Raw genomic sequence first — 19,064 nt, 5'->3', positions numbered from 1 at the left:
CTACCCCCCAGCTGGTTGAGAGCTAGAAGTGAAGATAAAGTTTAGAGTTGGCTGCAGTGGCGTCATATTTTGAGTAGATAATCTTGCAGTTGTAAAGGATGCTTCTGGTTAGCCAAGTGGAATAGTAACCATCAAAATGCAGAGAGGAATACACTGGAACCCTGTACATTACATTAATATCATAAATAAATGGCTGCTTTTAAGTGGGATGTTTCCACTGACCAGCACACTCAGAAGACCATGACTAAACCAGTCACCCACAGAAAGTAGATATAACATGAGAAAAGTAATTGTATCACAATAGAGTCTGGAGCAGCCCTTGCTGCAGTGTACTTCTCTGGCTTGAGACCAAAAGCACTTAATTCATTGCTTTTTTTGTTGCTATGTGAATGAACACACAAACCCTGCAAATACATTTGTGGTCTCTGCATTGTGCATACTTTTTCTTCCTAGTTTGTGTATTTGTCACAACAACAGCGTCTATTCAGTAGCTGGCAATTCTGCATAAGCTGAAACCAGCTCCCTTCCCTCCTTAGCCTTCCTTCTGCAAGCCTGCCAAAGCAGGTGATGTCATTTTAGTCAGTGGAGCCTGCAGCTCAGGCAGTAACACAAGCAGGTTAGCCTGTCTCAGAAAGGAGAACAGAAGGAGAAGACCTGGAGATTGCCTAGATTTCTGGACATAAAGAAGTACCAGCAAGGAAGAAAACATGTACTGGGCTTAAATGCAACAGCAGGTGATGAACAAAGCACCTCAGAAGTACTCTTTGATGGAGGAAAACCAAATCTTCAAAATCTTACGATTTGTGATGTGATTTGTGATGTGATAGCTACAGTGGGTTTGCCTGGAAGGCGGAGCTAGATCTAGGCAAAAACGCAAGTGGATGCTGGAGGAAGAGCTAGAGCAGTAAGTGGTAAAAGTACAAGAGCGCCTTCAAATGCAGTCAGGTGAAATTTACCACAGTATTCTTGCGAAAGCAGCCATCAAGTGTCAGGAAGAGACCCGGATCATCCTCTCTTCTGGTGTTGCAGCATGGGGTGAAGGGGATTCGATACGCTTAAGAGAGAGCTGAATTCTACCAAATTTACACTCGAGTGAAGACACCCTGCCATTCAAGGAAGCAAAATTAGTAACTATTCCATGTAAACCCAAAGGAAATAGTATCAAAGAATGGCATTAGGTCTCACAAGCTCGCCAGTGTATTGCATTTCTGTGACAGCTTTTAAAGCTTTCCCTAAAGTGAGCCAGGTTATTCATCATGAAACTGTGTTTTAGCAACCTGTCACATGCTTGAGCATACACCTTCCTTGAAACTAGCAGGAAGCGATCTGAGATCACACTTGTCTGGCTTGCCAGAGGAGGAAATCCATTTGTAGAACAAAGAGCTGAGGGCCTGCCCATTCAGTCTTTGCCTACACTTTAGCTTCCCCTTAAACATCTCTATTTTGCCATTACCTATTCTTCTCTTAATTTTTTTTCTTCCTCTTTTTATTGTGTTCCTATGCATAAAAGAAGAAATTATCCAATACTGGCTCACCCTGAAACCCCTCTACACCTCACTTCTCCCTCACTGGTAGTAGAAGTCAATATGCCAATATGAAAAAGAATTTACTTTTAAAAGGATTTGAACTCACTTTCTTTTAGATGTTGTTCACTGTGGATGGAGGAAGGAAAGCTAGACTGCAACAATACTAGGAGAGTATTCCTGGTATAATTGATGCAGTTCAAGCAGACAGGATTGAAGGCAAAATGCCTTGGGTAGAACAAGCTTTCCTGGGAACTGAGAGCTGTCTGGTGGAGATCAGCTTTTCAAGATCCCGTTGCACTCATTGTCAACAAAATGGACCTGGGAGATGGATAAACATAAACAGGGTGGGTTGGTAACGTTGAGCGACTGAGTCAGTGATAGTATGCAGTATGATAGCATGCAAGACAACCGTGGTTCAGATTCACAGTCAAAAAGTGCAGCTCAACCTTACAAAATAAACAGACCAAAGCCACAAGCAAGTCGTGGGCTTTTGCAGTGAAGTAATACAAGGAGAGCCTCATTCCTCTAACATTCCCCACCCCCTGCTTGCAAGCACACAGTATTTCAGTCCCTGTGATGGTTTACCAGCATCCTAGAGAAAGAAAGAGGGAATAGGGAAGAGGGAAAAGCAACAAAGAGAATTGTAGGGTGAATTATTTGGCTTGAGTGATCTTTCCCCGAGAGCTGGGCTAGAAAGCTATACAAATGAGAAAACTGTAAAACACATTCAAGAATAATCCTGCAGTAGCAAAAGGGAAATGATAAGGTAGGCAACTTAAATGCATCTATACTGTCTCCGAATTTGAACTCAATAAGAGCTTCTTGGTGCAGGCAAAATCCTAACACAGGAGAGGGGGATTTCAGCTCCAGTTTTCCAGAGACCTGCTGCAATTAACAGACACTGAGATAGAAGTTATTTTAAAGCCTAATTATGTATCCTGGGCAGTTACATCTAAGCTGGAAAGGAAAAGACTTTGGCTGTGCTTCCCACTGTGGGGGCTGGTCTTCAAAGTGAAATGCAAAGTTGGTTGCTGCTATTAGGTGGCAGTAGAACACTTTCAGCCAAAGTTAGAAGGGCGTGATTTTTTTTTTCCCAGGATAGGGTTTTCCACAGCTGCGGGAAGGCTAAAAGCAATCCCTCCCTTCTACCCTGCAGAGAACACTTTGCTGTACATTTCCAAGTAAAAGCTTTACCTTTTTACAATTCACAGTGAGGCAGTCCCAGAGAAAACACATCTATGCTGCTCATCAGATCGTCCACAGTGGCACAGAGAGGGTACTTGCTGATCTGGCACTACATCAGGAGACATCTGCCAGCAAGATAAAGGGAGATCCTCCTGCTGGGACAGCAAGTGCTGCTTTGAGCGGGACAGCTGCTGGACCAAGTGCAGCTGACAGCACTTCCTCTGCCCCAGCTGCACATGAACTAGCTAAACTTCAATGCAAAGAAAGCCCAGGAGAGACAGCAGTGGACCCTTCTGATGGATCAGACAAGGATCCTACAGTCTCCTAGAGACAGATGAGACAGGTGAGTTTCCCTTCCCCTCGGAAGCTCAGAGCATGGTGAGGAAGAAGCAAGCATATTATATTTACTTTTTTCAGGGCACCCAGAATGGAAAATCCTCTGTCTCCCTTGGGTTGTCCCTCCTGCTGCCTGGTAGCAATGTTGTCCTAGAATTACTCTTTGTGCATTTTGATGTGGCAGCCCCAGTCCAGCTTCTTCCACCTCCTCCCCAACTAGCCTTAGACCTCATTAGCTAATTTTCCTCTTCTAAATATTACGAGAAGCTTGATTAAGAAAGCAGTGGTAGCATTCCTTGTTTGTTTCCCTGGCACAGACCAATAAAGACCCACACCTGGATTTTTAACGGCATTTCCCTGTATTAATAAGATGAAATGAAAAACTATTCAAGCAGTGGGAAGGTTTGAGTTCAGACTGTGCACAGAGTCTTTTATTAAGTGTGTCCCACTGATTTACTTAGTGGGGTAAAGTGAGGAGTGGCTTTCTGCATTATTACCACTGCTGTTAATAAAGCGTTGAAATTGATCTTGCATCACCTTTTCACGTAATTAGTCCTCACATAGAGGAAAGGAGCCCTTGACCTCAGCAGAGCAGATCCTACCAACCAGGCAGCATCTGGTGCTAATAACTAAGGGCAGGTGACAGCAGAACAGTGTGGTGGGGCTGACGTCACTTGTAAAAGAAGCCGTTAACCAGTGCTTATGGATTTTCCAGAAAGTGTTACCCTCTGGGCTGAACTCTTGCTTTTTTATCATCCCAAAGGATAACAGTTCTGGAAAGAATCTTATTTTGTCTTAGAACAGCATTAGTCACTCTGGCTTTCCAGCTCCAGGGGACTATGCAGAAAGGATGCTGGCTTTGCCTTGTTTACAGGCATGGGGGTGCTCCAGCTTACGGTGCCAGAAAGCAGCGAGCTGCAGACAGGCACAGCGCCTCTGATCAGAGAGCTGTCAGGGACTTGCTCTGCTCTCCAGCAGTCACCTGTCAAAATTCCTGAGGCCTGGGGGTTTAGCATCTGAAAGGTACATTTACACCAACTTCAAACACAGCAGCTACTGGAGGAGCAGGCACAGCCCAAACATCACACCCAAAATGCTTTACTCAGGGAAGCTACAACTTGTGCAATAAACGGCAGTGATAGCTCTCAGCACTAATGTGATTATGAGCTGATCTCTCTGTACTTCCATTGTTTCTCCATAACTGATGACCCAATTCTTTGTGCTGGGTCTGTAGAGCCATGGGTACAGTCCAGCGAACTAATACTGAACATAGCGCTGCTCCTTGAAAACCACAAGCCAGCATCTGTCAAAAATTCAGGCTCATTAGTGCATTCCTAGAAAAATTTTACATCAGGTTTCTGGGTTTAGGGTTTTTTTCTGGGGAGGGGTGATGTCAGGGAGGATTGAGAGATAGAGGAGGGGAAAAAAAAGTCTGAATACCCCTGTATTCCACTGAACTATGAATAAGAACCGGAGAAGGGAAACAGAGAGCTGCACTAAGAAAGCCCTGCTGGCCTCCAGGTGACTGAAACAGGGGCACCAGGTGGCTGTTGGGGTCAGGCAGCCCTGCAAGTACTGCAGAATCCAGCAGGAGTCAGAGGTGGGTGATGAGCTTTGGTCGAGAGTCTTTGAGGATGGTCCCTTAGGGTTTGGGAACGTTCTTATAGTGCACATAGCCAGTCGGTAAAAGGGAAGGTAGCAAATGCAAAACCAGAAACACTCTCCACAGTGTGAGAGGAGAAGCTGGACAGGGCTCGGCTCTTCTGCCTCAGGCCACCCTAGACAAATACAGTCTGGTTGAAAGAGGGGGGATAACGTGAATCACAGGATCCAGTTGAATAAGGGAGACATGGAAAACTTGATGCAGCAGGAGAGCAGAACTGGAAAATCAGGTATTCACTGTATTTCTGAGATGGCGTGTCAAAATGAACATTCTCCATGTGGCTCGTTGTACAATTTGACATGGTTTTAAGAAGATAAGAAGAATTCTAACAGGTGTGGGAACAGAGGTTGGTTGCAGTGCCCTGTTCTTCCGCACCCTGCACGGCAACAAGGGAGCAGGGGACTCCAGATGCTATGCACACGCTGGACTATAAATGTCTTGGCTTCTGTTATGATTTAAGGGACACCATCAGGGTAAAGCCATCTTTTCCACATGACATTTCCTGCATGTAAACTGAAGGCCACAGCAGGATTCCTGCAGGAAACTCTGCTCGAGAAACTGCTTTCAATTGTCACGTGCAGGGTTGGGTTTTTTTCAAGCTTTGCAGAATGTGCTTTGAGAAAGAAAATGAGCACAGTGAGAGGGAATTGGGATCATAAATCAACAGCACAAGAATGCACCATTCCTGCTTCTAGCAGGAGCCAGAACAACCCTAGGGAGGAGCCCGTACCCGAAACAAACACTGCAGATGCCTCCAAGGCTGCACCAATACAGTGGAAACACTGGGGAACTTCTGCTTGTCCCTCTTTTCTTTCAGCAGCTGCCAGCTAGGAGGGAGCCTGCCTGAGCTGCTCTGCCGGCTTCTGCATCCTGACAGATGGGGGAGACTGGCTGAACCAAATGAGCCTCTGGGGTCACTGTGCTATAAGAAGGGTGAAAAATCAGCCTCTTTGCAGTAAATGAATGAATGAATGTGATTTGTCTCAGGTCTTCCCTGCCGATACGGCTTTTACAGTGTACAAGGAGGAAATCTTGTCATGATAACTGCAATTCAGAGCAGCAAAATGGGCTGCTGGTAGGACAACTGGAAGCCAACGCACCGTTATCCCAGACTCTTACTATATCTACGTTTTTGGTGGCATAAAAACACCACAAACGTGTGCTCTCCCATCTCTCCTGCCTCCCTTAAAAGCAACATGACCATCACAGAAGTTGCTTCTATAGGCCTGGCTGTAACGCTGTTCAAAGAGCTCATGCCACTTCCTGAGCGCTGCTGTTTTCCTTGCTCCTGGTCTCGCAGGCGCCGGATCTGCCTGCTGCTTTGTTGGGCTCAATTCAGACGTTACACGCGTGGGTGGGGGGAGAATAACGATGGGTCTTCACATGCCAAAGGCTTCTAGCAAAGAGGTCCAATTGCGCTGATACAAACTTCACCTCTTCCCAGTCCTGTCCTCCTGCTTCCACCAAATTCTGTTCACGCAGCTCTCCCTGCGCTTTTCCAAGTGGTGAGTCAGTATCTTCTCGGTGTCTATCAGCCTCCTCTCCTCCGCGCCCTGTACAGTCTGGCCTGGGCTGGGAAGAGGAGCTGCCTTCCACCCCACTAGAGAGGCAGGAATTGTTTTGAACATCTGATAAAACTGCTAAGTCCCTGAGACGTCAGCGCATACACCTGGACTAGTAAACTCATTTTTTCTGGAATCACCCTGGACCAAGGTCCCCCCCTCTGCTCACAGCCACTGCCAGGAGCAGACCTTGCAAGGGAAGATTTCAACAGACGGTGTTTGCAGGAGAGAGAAAATCCCAGCAGGCCCAGGGAGGAGAGGCAGCTCTGGCTCTGTTTTGATCATATCAGTCCCTCTTGTTCCTCCTTTTCTCCCACACACTATGTCAACCCCATGCACCTCTTCTTCCACCTCCTGTGGCTGGCATCCAGACCACTTCCCTTGGCCTATTCCCATCTGCCAAAGGCCAGTCCTTCACATGGCACTCAGAAAGGATGTTCCATTCCCGTTTACTTCCTGGGCTGCTCACCTGTATCCACTTGTTCCTCAGGGCCAGAGGCCTCCCTGGCCAGCCTGGCTTGGCACACCGTCCCCTGCAGACCTGAGAAGCTGTGACTGCCCCTGCAAAAACTCCCATCGCGGCTGCCCATTAATCCACGCAACAGGTTGGACCTGTTGCACAACCCAGCTCATGCCCAGCTGCCAGAGATTTATTACATCTCGTTCCCTGAACGGGGAGCTTGAGGAGCTTTCGTAGTAACCTGCACTCCTTGCCCACCCTGGAGCTCCTCAGTCAGTGCTGGGTGTGGGAATGTTCAACCTCATCCTTGGGGTAGGAATTGGGAGTGTGAGGTGCTACCTGGAGTGCCAGTTGCACTGAGCCTGTTGCAGCTGCGCAGCCAGGACCTGATGCTGTTGCTCTTGGTGACAACGTCAGCACTGAGTGTGAACAACACCAGCGCTCTGAATACAGATGCAGCAAGAAGCCAGAAATATTTAACCCATGCTCTTACGTAGCCCCTGCACTGAAAGAGCACTTAACCCTCCCCTAAATATCCCTCTCAGCCAGCATCTTCTCACTCACCATTTCACATCACCAGTGTTTGGAAAGCAGCAGCTCCCACCAGTGTTATTGAGACCGAAAAGCTGCATTTGCTCCCCTCCTTCAGCTGCTGCAAGACTGATTCCAATCTCCCTCCTATTTATGAGCCAGGAAGAGCCAGCCCTTCCCCTTAAAGCCTCTTGCAAACACCGTGTTGGTTCCTTACCTATCGAAGCCTTTCTTCCTCTGCCCATGGAATGTTTCCACTTCAAGACAAACGCAAACCATTTTTCATTGCTGTGCAGGCCCCAAATTCATCGTCATCAGCGGAACAAGCTTCCATTGTCCAGCCCATTTCTAGGCCTGGTGCCATGGAACAAAAGTCTTGAAAGAGAAGTGAGGTGTAACAAAGACACCCCAGCTGGGAAGCCCCCTTTATTTCCTGAGACTGCGGACAAATGGCAGCATCTCAAACAATGTCATCGATCTCCATGAGCAAAAATACCCTCAAACAAGCCAGCTCCACTCTTGCCTGGCAAAGGACTTTCTTACAGGAATGAGATGCAGAAGGGAGGAGGACACGCCTGCAGGAAACGCAGGGTGACAATGGGCTGGTGAGTCAGGAGGGCAAACACGTCTTGCTTCTTCCCAAACTCACGTGCCGTTCCTGCTGTGCGTCTGATCCTCCCTCCCTGCTGCTCCCACTGTGCATCTTGGCCTTCCTCTGACAAGACCTGCCACGCTTTCCTGTGTCGGCAGCTGCACCTGGACCTGTGGATGCTTACCATGCAGAGATGGTGTAAAGCACAGAGCGTTCAAACAGCAAGCCAAGATGAAGGGTCCTGCTCTAACTCTTGGATTCAACTAGTTTTTAAAAATTTCACTTAGGGGAAAAAAACCCAACCCCAATCCTTCCATCTCTTTGTTTCTGAAAGCACGATGCCCCCAGGGCCCTGCCACTGTACACAGGGCCCTGGCTCCTCTGCTTGGAAGGAGCTCTGCTCAGCCAAGCAGCTCTGCCTGGGGATGAAGTTTTGTTTGCCCACAGCCACATATTCTCACTCTGCAGCGAGTGAGGGGGCTCTGCGGGAAGCCCTGGACTCAGGCAGGTGGCTCTCCTAACAGAGGCCCCCGGTGCAGCTACTCAGTTTCCACAAGGGAAGAGGTTGGTTGTTCTCCACCTATCTCGTCCTGGAGGACCAAGCCTTACCCTGGAGAGCACAAGCAGAGAGAGGTGATGTAGAGAGCAGGGAATCCCTGAAAGAGAAGGCTTTAACTCCACTGACAACATGGGAGTCCGACCCAGCTGAATGCAGACTCTCAGAGGACAGGAGGACATACCAAGAAGAAAACGTCTCTGCCAGATCATCGGGAGTTAACTGGGCACACAGCAAGATCCAGGACCGTATTCCAGCATGGACCAAAGGCATGTGTTTGTTGTGAAAGTCCAGGTCTCCCTTGTAGCCCTGATCGCTGTCACCTGCATGGTCTCCTGCGATGTGCACCAGCAGGGCTTAGTTTTGGGGACCAGTCTCTGCTCCTAAGCCTCAGCAGTTGTATGACATTCATACCAAGAAGTGAACCTGCTGGGCCACATGCAGTGTTGCTACCTCCACACCTTCCTTTCCCGCCAGAGCTCGGCTTAGGCAGCTAGTCAGGTCTGAGCCTGCAGCCTTTGGGCATGGCTGGTTTAGCAAAAAACAGGTCCACGACCCAGCCGAGCCCTTCCCAGAGCCAAGGGAGGGCAGTGAGGTTCAAGGCTGGCTAATGAGGTTGTGTACCATCTGCTGGGCTCACTGTCTCTAAGCAACTGGACTCAGCGCTTCAGACAGACCACAGTGCTCCTGCTCTTCCCTTCTCCTTTGTGGCTCTTATTCTTCTCCCACAGAAAGAGAAAGCCACTTGGACCTTGCCACCAGCAGCCCAAAAGCTGCCGCCTCCCAGGTAACAAACCAGTAGCTTTAATGCTGACTTTTAATTCCAACCCAGATGGCTGGAAGTTTGGTTGATAAAGACAGAGCATGTCAGTGGAACAGACTTTTGCACCGCATTCAGCTCGGTGCTGCTTTGCATTTTATTAGCATTTTAATCATTCAAAGGCATCAGCAACCTGGTTTACAGGCAGGTCTCAAAAGGTCTTTTCCCATTGGGAATGGTGACAGAACGGCTGTTCCCAGTGAGGCTGTGCAGTGACTGGCTCTTGATGCTAAAGCGTTTCATTATTTCTTTTTAAACAGTGGCTGGGATGAAAAGGTGAAAGTCTTATTGATAATGTTTGCAGAGATTACAGTGGGAGGGAGTGACGGGTAGGCTGGACAACTGCAGCCTCCACACAGAAGGACAAATGCCTTCCTCTGGGAAGGAGACAGAGAGGCACCAGCTGCAAGACGCTCTCTAGCTTCTGTATTTGGCATTGGGGAGTTTGGGGAGACATTTTACAGGGAAGAAGGACTCGATGCTGTCGGCCTTGTTGATACCAAGCAACTCTGACAAGACCTTGAAACAGAGAGCTGAGAGGAAAACAAGAGCCATTTGGGTGGGAACAAGTACCAACTGAGAGAAAAACAAAAGAAGGAAAATATCAGCATAGTTAATTTTAGTGTAACTTGTTTATTTTAGCATGAGCGGTAGTTTAGCCAATAATATGTTAGTAATAGCCTTATGGACAGCCACCTTTAGCCAATAATAGACTGTAGATACCCTCGTGGACAGCCTGTTATGTAACCCAAAAGAGTATAAAAAGAAACAGCTAACTCAATAAAGGGTCTTCGATCCATCAGATTGAAGTCCGTGTCTTAATCCCCTCGTCAGGAGATGGATGTAGGAAACCTCTGGCTGGTTTTTGTACCCACTGCTTGAGGAGGTTTGAAAACAATTATAAAGAAGATACAATTACAAAGATTAGAAAGACATGAAGGAGCTGAAGAGCCCCTTCCAGTCACCTTAGCAAGAAGTTATGAAGTGACTGGGTCCCAGTCACAAGGCTGTGATGTTCAGAAGAGGCTGGAGCAGAGGGTTCCTGCGCAAAGACTGCACAGAAAGAGAGTCCAAGTTCACATCCACAGTGAGAGAAGTTAAGAAGAGACAGAAGGCCCCAGTGCACGTGTGTGTCTAGAAAAGACAAGTTCTCAAGGGTAATTAACCACCATCCCAAATCACAGAGGGTTGTGACAAACTCCCCACCAGTGTCAAACTGGAAATTAATAAACTCACCTGGTGAGGTGCTGTGGTTCAGGCAGCGATGCCTTCGCTGGTGTAACCGGCCCCCTTGATGCCCGGGGCTGGATGGGTTGAGCAGATCAGCCCTAGTCTCGGCACACAGGTCAGATGCAGCCCGAATCCTGGTGATGCTGTGGAACTGATGTCAGTGAGGGGACAGCAGTCACGGGTGTCCCTTCTGGAGCAGCCAGGCTGTAGGGAGCTGCCTGGCCCTGTCACCCTGGTATTGCAGCACCTGCCAGAGGGGCAGAAACTGAGCACAACAAGCCCCGTGGCCCATTGGTGAGCTGGAACCAAGTGGCACCTGCTTGGAGGGGCTTCAGCACCCAGGAAGGGCAAGAACCCCCCAAAAAGTTTAGTAAGTTTGCGGGTGACACTGAGCTGGGTGGAAGTGTCGATCTGCTGGAGGGTGGGGAGGCTGCAAAGGCATCTGAACAGGCTGGATCACTGGGCTGAGACCAATGGGATGAGGTTTAACAAGGCCAAATGCCGGGTCCTGCACTTGGGGCACAACAACCCTGTGCAGCTACAGACTAGGAGAAGACTGTCTAGAAAGCTCCCTGGAGGAGAAGGACCTGGGGGTGTTGGTTGACAGTGACTGAACATGAGCCAGCAGTGTGCCCAGGTGGCCAAGAAGGCCAATGGCATCCTGGCTTGTATCAGAAATGGCGTGACCAGCAGGTCCAGGGAGGTTATTCTCCCTCTGTACTCAGCACTGGTGAGACCGCTCCTCGAATCCTGTGTTCAGTTCTGGGCCCCTCACCACAAGAAAGATGTTGAGGTTGGACTTGGTGGCCCAAGAGGTCTTTTCCAACCTGGTGCTTCTATGATTCTATGATAATGGCTTAGCTGGGGGGAGCCAGCATGTAGCAGCCAGCAGATGGAGGGAGCCTAATGCAACTCTTATGGTATGGAGCCATGAAGGGCATTAACCGTCCTGACTGCGCAGTCCAGAAGCACAGGTCTCCTTGCTCAGTGGGACATCTCAGGCTTCACCCACTTAGTCCTTTCACACACCCACCAGTTTGGTACCAGCAGCCTCTTCTCCAGTCCCAGCCAAGTTCAGGCACAGTTCTACTGACCCAAGGGTTCTCAACCATCTCACATGAGCTTTCCCTGCACCCCAAACCTCGGCATGGCCGGGATAACCCTTCCCACCCTGCTCCTCCCTCTCTTGGAGCAGCTCTGGAGCAGAGGCTCCAGCCCAGGGTCCAGCAGAGGAGGTTCTGCAGAGATAACCGCGGCTCGCAGCAAACGAACAGACCGAGAGGAGCCTCTTTGCAATATAAATTTGTTTTTATTGAAGCAGCAGTCACATGACCTCGCATCTAGCCTTTAGGATAGCGACAGAATGGATTCGGCCAGGTCAGCCAGCCCAAAAAAGGATTTATTATTATTTTTTCTTTTTTTTTTTCTTTTTTTTTTTTTTTTTAGATTTTTTTCGCTAATAGACATGTCATGTTTAATACATACATTATCCAGTACCGGAAACCCAACTCAGAGATAGCTACGTGCTGATTTGCTGGAGGAACGGTCCACTGGACGTGGTCTCGACAAACTTTACAGATCACCACCAAATAACATTACTAATGGGATTCGAATGATTGGAAAGAAAAAAAAAATAACAAACCCAAACAACCATGAGTGCAGGATCCAAAGCCAGCAGTTTACACAGGTTCTTAAGTTTCATATCAATAGGTGGACGGTAAAGGAAGATCGGTTGGTTTTGATTTGAAATATTTAGTGTCCCAGGGTTCCTCTCTCCATCAAATCAAACGGTATCATAGACAAGCTGGCATCTCTTGATTAACAGCATGGAATAACACAGCTCATTTAAGAAAACATGCTTATTTCTTGTGGTTTTTCTTTTAATTATCATTATTACAAAGATTCACGTCCACCTATTCTTGCCGAGTGGAAAGAGGCATGAGGGCAAGGAACAAGGGGTGGAGGAGGGAGAGGAGAAGGAGGAGGAAAGAAAGGGGCAAGATTTTGAAATAAAGACCACACACTTGGTATTTTTTAAATTTCATTTCCAGGCTAACCTACTTTTTATTTAATGCAAATTACAGTACCAGTTAACTATTTCCGAACCGAGTCACACAGAACAAAACGTATTTACAAGGGGAACGGGGCGGAGGAGGGGGAAATAATAAAACATTAAGCATACTTTCCACAAAAAAAGTTTATATTTAAAATGAAAAAAAAAAAAAATCAGTCACAGAGGCATTCAAGTAGTAATAATGTTATACAGGTTTTGCTTCTCCTTTAAATCAAGACAGATTTGCACAAGTGTATGCAATAGTTTGTATACAACCCACAGTCCTTAATATATATATATATATTTTTAGATTTCTGTTTTTAAGATGGAAGTGGTCACGCTAATCGGTGTGTACAGGCCCAAGTGATCCATCAGCAACACAGTAATGAACGCAAATTTTACAGGCAAGCAAATTATATATATATAAATATATTATATATATATATTAAAAATAAATTGAGACCAACACAAGGAAGCTACTTTTCTCGAGCTAAACCCCTTTAGGTACTGTTTTCCTTTCCTGTCGTTTTGCCGTTATTGCAGTGTTGCAAAACGAAGCCAACTACGACCAGAACCGGCTGAGAGCCCCGTGGAAATCAGCTGCCACCCCCCAGGGGTACCTGCTGGCAGAGCCCGGACCAAACACCCTTACTGTGCTTTTCCTTATCGGCTTTTCCATTTTTTTTTTTTTTCTGTGTGGTGGCTGAGGTTCCTAGTACAGGAGTACGAGTCTGACAGGCTGCTTGGCTTCAACTTTTCTAAGTACTGAAAACCAGGGGGGGAATTTGAAGTTGGAAGTCGCGGGCACCTGCTGTTATTTCAGGTAAAGCTTGGCTTCGAAATAAGGGGACAAAGTGTTCAGGGATCTTCTACCAGCCAAGGTCACTTGTTTTTGTGTTTTGTTGTTTGTTTTTTTTTTTTCCCTAGCAAGGTAGATGAAGTTTAATACTACGAAACACCAGCATCTTGACTGGGTGTCCATTGGGGGAGACAGACCGTGATCGAATCCGGCTCAGAGACCCACGCCACAGCAGGGCTGACGTAAAGGACAGATCAAGACCAGACTGGGTTAAAAACAAGCCCGGAAGAGAGTTAAAAGAAAAAGAGGGACAGCTCTGAGCGGACTGTCGCCAACAGCTTGGCATCACTGACCTTTGTGTCACCAGAAAGAAAGTGCAGCCTCTGCTTCACTGGAATGAACACGAGATGCTTCGAAATAAAACAGCAACCTTTGGTTTGGTAAAAGAGTTAAGTGTTTTCCCATTCAAGACAATCTTATGTGGAATACTAACAAGGTAGTGGAACACAAGCAAACTAGTTTTAGAAACAAGGCCTTCGTGCTGGGCACAAGAAATCAAGAGTCATGATAAACTTATCTCAAGAAAACAAGAAGTGACTTTGGGGAGGGGTGCGGGGGGAAAACCAAGGAGAAGAGTAAGGGAACAGAAAGTCCCCCCCGTGGAAAAACCCACCGCGGTCTCCTACAGCGATGTCCCTGCTCCTACTGTGGCCGCTCAGCTCCAAGTGGGGCGCAGGGGGTCCCTCCCTGAGGGTCCTTTCTGTCCCCCGGAGGGTGGAAAGGCCGTGCCTGCTGGAAGCTGCCGCCACCCAGATGGCTTCTGGGGTGCAGGATTTGGGGAAAGACGAGCAAAGTCTAAATGAGCTGCTAGGGCAAGTGTCTGAACGAAACCGGTCGCTGCTAGCGGGAGAAGGAGGGCAGGGTGGGCAACTTGGAGACATCCAGAACAAAGCCGCGGCTCCAATGAAATGAACGATGGTGGAGATGGTTTCTTTTCGCTCTGCTACTGAGCAGGGTTATCACCGAAACCTTACAGCACTCAAAAGAGTTAGAAAGAGTAGGGGGGAGCAAAGATGCGGGGCTGGGGGGGCGGAGACATCGTTAATAAAGGAGGGAGGGGGAGAAAAAGGGGGAAATAAAATCCAAAAAATCATGGAAGCGAAGGCACTCCAAACTATATAGATACACTATACATCGCTAGAGTTATTGTTACAATAATACAGGCCGGTACCTACTGTACAGAGTTAAAACTATATGGCTTTAAAAAGCTCGTCTACATTTTGTCTGATTATTAAACAGAATCACTGCCCTGAACGGTAACTTTTTGCTCATTAATAACAGTTCCTGGGTCCACATATTTACATACAAAACAATAAAACTCAAAATTCAAAAAACAACCAAAAATAATAATAATGTACAAGCTTGAATTTGGTGAGGAGCTTTGTTTTTGTTGTTGTTGGTATTATTTTTTTGTGATTTTTTTCTTATTATTTACAAAAAAAGGTTATTCAAAGACCTGGATCTAACCTGTATAAAAGAGCGTGTGATCCTGCCGTGATCCTTGGAAAAAAAAAAAAAAAAGAAAAAAAAGGAAAAAAGAAATAAAACCAGAGGGGCGCCCCCGACCCTCCCCCAGCCTAACACACACACAAGACACACAACGGACGCCGGCACAGTCACAAAACCAGAGAGAAAAGCTCTGAACTCCCCTCCGCCAGTCCAAAACAAAAACACAAAAGTGAAAAGAAGAAAAGCCACATTTCCTGGCAGAAGCAGCAAGTTTTCTTCATTATTTTTATTACTTTTTTTTTTTTTTAGAGACTTGGTAATTTGCTGCCTCCAAACAACAGCATCTGTGGCCAATGCATCAGCAGCCTATACAGCAAGATCCATACCCTGTCACTGTCCTACTTTTTGAGTCTCCTGCATCCATTTGGATCACTGGGTCAACCAAGCCCCTTCACTTACCTTTTGGGACACTGACTAGCCGAGCTCTCGTATTAAGATGCTCTTCAGCCCTTTCTATTAAAGATGCACGTAAGGATTTGGAAAGCCTTGTTTCTAACCGTGGGCGTGCTTTCCTTTGCAGCCAGCCAGAATTCAATACCAGCTAAAAGCTTTAAAACCACTTCTTTTGTGTGTGCCCGACAGAAAATCGCCGAGGGGTGGAACACAAGGGTTTAGCAGTTTCACCGTAGGTGGTCACTCACCTCTTGAAACAGCTCCTGCCTCCCTGAAATCCCTATGTGTCAGGCAGGAGGGAGAGCGCAGGGATTTTTATCAGCTCTGGGGCTGCTAGGACAGTTTCCAAAAAAACCAAATCGCACAACAACAGGATAAAAGGTAGAAGAGGAAACGCGTCGAGCTCATGAGCAAAACCCCTGCTGCCCCTGTGGCAGCTAAGCTTGCTGAAGCTGCTACTGCTGCCTACCCCCGGGTGACCCAAAGGTCCGCACATTCCCGAAAAGCAACTGCTTGCCTTAGAGATCTGCAGGTTGAAATAACAGCTCGATAAGCACCAAAGGCGACTACAGTTTCTCTGAAGGAGGATAAGGCCCGAGCGGACACCAACCGCAAGCCTACAACAAGATTGGGTCTCAAAAAGTCTTGTTTCTACGCTGCAGCTGCACTCGGCCGCTCACCTGACCCTTGCCCGAGGAATATTGCTTTGACTTCAGGAAGAGAGATAGGGATGCTCGCACCACGCGCTGTCGCAGGGAGGAAACCCGGACCCTGAACAGATGGGACTGGAACAAGCATTCACCTCACACTTCAGTCAGACTGTTTCGAGATCACAGACAGAATAAAAAAAAGCAGTATTGTATCTATGTATACATGTATGTATTTATATAATATATATACACACACACTCATATAAAGTCAGCTTTCCTACACGTCAGCAGGTACAAATTACTGTCGAGAGCACTCAGATGTGTATTTTATTAATATTCTACCAATGTAAAAACATAATGGCGACGTGGCAAGGCGCATCAATAAATAGAGATCAAAAAAAAGCAAGAGGTTAAAAAAAAAATATGAAATTAAATACAGGTTCTAGCTGTGGATTTAAAATCAGAACCATCATAGAATGTGGCATCCTGCGAGTTAAAACTGCAGTTAAAAAAACCATTACAGAATAACCCAGTAGACTATTACAGTTCACATTACAAACCCTGGTGTCCTTTTCCTGTACACACCTCGGGAAAGGGAAGCCTGTTCAAATTGAGAGCCTGGGGTGGGGAAAAAAAAAAAAAGCCCGAACAACCAAGCTTTCACAGCGGCCACTTTCCAAAAAGTCCCTTAACATCCCTGGCTGGGCCCCCGCCCCCTCCAAGGATTTTGTTCGTCCGCTCTTCTCTGCTGAAGACGGGAGCTGACCAGCTGCCTCCATCGGCCGGTTTGCCCTGCCCCAGCCCGCCACGCAGGCGGAGGGCAGGAGCTCCGGCTGGGCAGAGGAGCTGCTTCGGCAAAGCTAACCGGTTGTGTCGGTGCATGTGTGTGTATTATATTATATACGACCCGCTTGGGTAAGACTTTTCCCAATAAGGAAGTTGCAGGTTTCTTCATCACTAGCGTTGATTTTTAAAAGGAAAGGCTTCCGCTAGCGGTACAAGCCTTATAAACACACGGCAAACCCTCCCCCCAACCCCACGGCAACCTATTTTCCTAACACATCGCCCACTCCCCGTACTGAGACGGGGCAGTTCTTCAGACAACCTGGGATATGGATTCGCTGAGAAGAAACGCTGAGCTCTGTTGAACGACCCCTGCTAAGCTCCCAACCAAATTCAAGCTGTGCACTACATCAAAGTCCGAAACTTCACTTAAAAAGAAAATAAAAAAAGAGGTTAAAAAAAAAAACCAAACAAACTTCAGCAGAGAATGAGGTTTGGGGGTTTTGTTTTTTTTTTTTTTTTTTTTTTTTCCTTCTTTCTGTTGTGGAAGGGACATGAGGCAAGAGTCCTGGTTCTGAAGTATACAACAGCAAACTTCTAACATGAAGAGATTGTCGAGGGGAGAGACATTGGTGTGTTGTATTGCTCCGCTTTCCCTCCTCCCCCCACCTAGTCCCCTGCCCCGGACACCCTGCAGAGTGAGAGTACAATGAAACTGGTTTGTATTTATAGATATTTTACAAGGTTAAATAAGAACAACAATAATAATAATAAAAAATTGAACACTAAAATGAACAGGTTGGTTGGTTTGTTGTTTTTTTTGTTTTTGTTTTTTTTTTTCTCCTCTTTTTAATTTTCTTTCCAAATGTGACCAGTGTTGCTGAGCAAGACTCAAATTACTGGTGATTTTTCCTGTGCAGCTGGCTGCTTGGTACCGGTTCAGGTGGAGTTGGAGGCTGATGCTGTAGCTACACTATTGGTCTGAACTCGTTCTCCTGCGTTAACATCTGCAAATGACAGGCAAGAGGAAGAGAAGAGAGAAAAACAACCAGTATTACCTCCAAAATACACACACAATTGAAACAATAGCTATGACATTTTCTCCGCACAGGGACACCGAGAACTCCCACCGAGGTTTGGTCAGGATCCTCTTCTGATTTTAGGGGTTGTGGATGGAACAGTTCAGTCTGGGAAGCAGGCAGTAAGACTGTCTTTAAGCAGAATGAAGGCAACCTCAAGGCTGAGGGTTGTAGACCAGCACACAAACACCCAGCTGGGCTCTAGCAGATTTTGCAGGACATGACACAGCTCACGTGGTGACAATAATTGCAAGACAAGGCACACTAGCATCACCAAAGCCAACCTATCAAGTATCTGTGGCCACTACAAGGTTTCACTGAAGTTTCACATTGTTAGGCTTTCTTGTAACAAAGGCACCTGTTAATTGTTTGTACAGCACAGACAATGAAGGGAAGGAGCCTGCTTCCCTAACAGAAAAGGCACAATTCATGCGCTTGTTGTCTTGGAAAACATCTTTCAAGTCTACTGGTTTATTCTCTGTTGCTCAACCAGAGTCAGATCTGTCCCCATCAGAACTGCTGAAGCAGATGAACACCAAGGCCTGAAGCCAGTCATGAGATCTACACAAGCGCATGACATTGTCAGAGGACCCGGTCTCTGCAGCAAGTGGTCTCCAACACCTTCTCTTTGATTCTTTGGGAGGGACAGCGCCCCGCAGGCAGACAAGTCACAGCATTGTGGGCAAGTGTTCACTGTAACTGTGTTTTCACAGACCACCACATCAGGTATTTTCTCTAAAAAAATTGTTCTTGGTATTGGAGGAGGCAGCAGAGGAAAAACAATGCCCCGATTTCTTCTGGAACCATCCTACTCTGTAAATAATTAGCATGGTCACAGGAAGATAGGTGGATGAATGGTTGAACACAAAATACTCAAGACAACAAATATGGGATGGGGAAAAGATATGCTAAGTGAGATTTTCTACAAGAGACAGTCATGCATTTCTCCCGCTTCACTGAAGTAAGGTGAACTGCAAAGCTATCAACACTGCAACAGGAGAAAAAAAAGACTTATTATCTCAGTACAGAAGAGGGCAGACTGGGCAAACAGTGCCTTCGAAAAGACACAAGTAAAAGGACTCATAAAAAGAAAGAGCAGACTGACTGACCTCAGACTGAAGGACAGTATGACTAGCATAAATAACAGACACAGCAAAATACAATGGGTGGGTGGTGGGGGTGCAGTACTGCTCTAGCACAGAAGAGCTCACAAGGCAACACAGCCAGGCAATGCTCTAACTTCACCTGGTAACGAAACCCCTCTCCTCTCCTGCCAC

The 19,064-nt window shown here is 46.9% G+C and overlaps 2 protein-coding genes across 3 annotated transcripts in view; one reads left to right on the top strand and one right to left on the bottom strand.

Annotated features, from left to right (window-relative positions):
* CFAP91 (cilia and flagella associated protein 91) overlaps nt 1-5,668 on the top strand; it is a 35,096-nt gene extending 29,428 nt beyond the window's left edge. Inside the window, exons 17-18 of the mRNA XM_069867253.1 lie at nt 2,738-3,054; nt 5,528-5,668. Coding sequence (XP_069723354.1) covers nt 2,738-3,039 — 302 coding nt within the window. The 3' untranslated portion in view covers nt 3,040-3,054; nt 5,528-5,668. The remainder of the gene's footprint in view (nt 1-2,737; nt 3,055-5,527) is intronic.
* A 6,821-nt stretch (nt 5,669-12,489) lies between these two features.
* GSK3B (glycogen synthase kinase 3 beta) overlaps nt 12,490-19,064 on the bottom strand; it is a 159,482-nt gene continuing 152,907 nt past the window's right edge. For both annotated transcript variants that reach the window (XM_069867089.1, XM_069867098.1), the window contains one exon: nt 12,490-17,715. In XM_069867089.1, coding sequence (XP_069723190.1) covers nt 17,648-17,715 — 68 coding nt within the window. In that variant the 3' untranslated portion in view covers nt 12,490-17,647. The remainder of the gene's footprint in view (nt 17,716-19,064) is intronic.

Source organism: Phaenicophaeus curvirostris, chromosome 1, assembly GCF_032191515.1.
Source record: "Phaenicophaeus curvirostris isolate KB17595 chromosome 1, BPBGC_Pcur_1.0, whole genome shotgun sequence".
Taxonomy (NCBI): Eukaryota; Metazoa; Chordata; class Aves; order Cuculiformes; family Cuculidae; genus Phaenicophaeus; species Phaenicophaeus curvirostris.
Note: the sequence above shows the minus strand (reverse complement) of the source record. Positions and strands in the feature narration are given on the sequence as shown.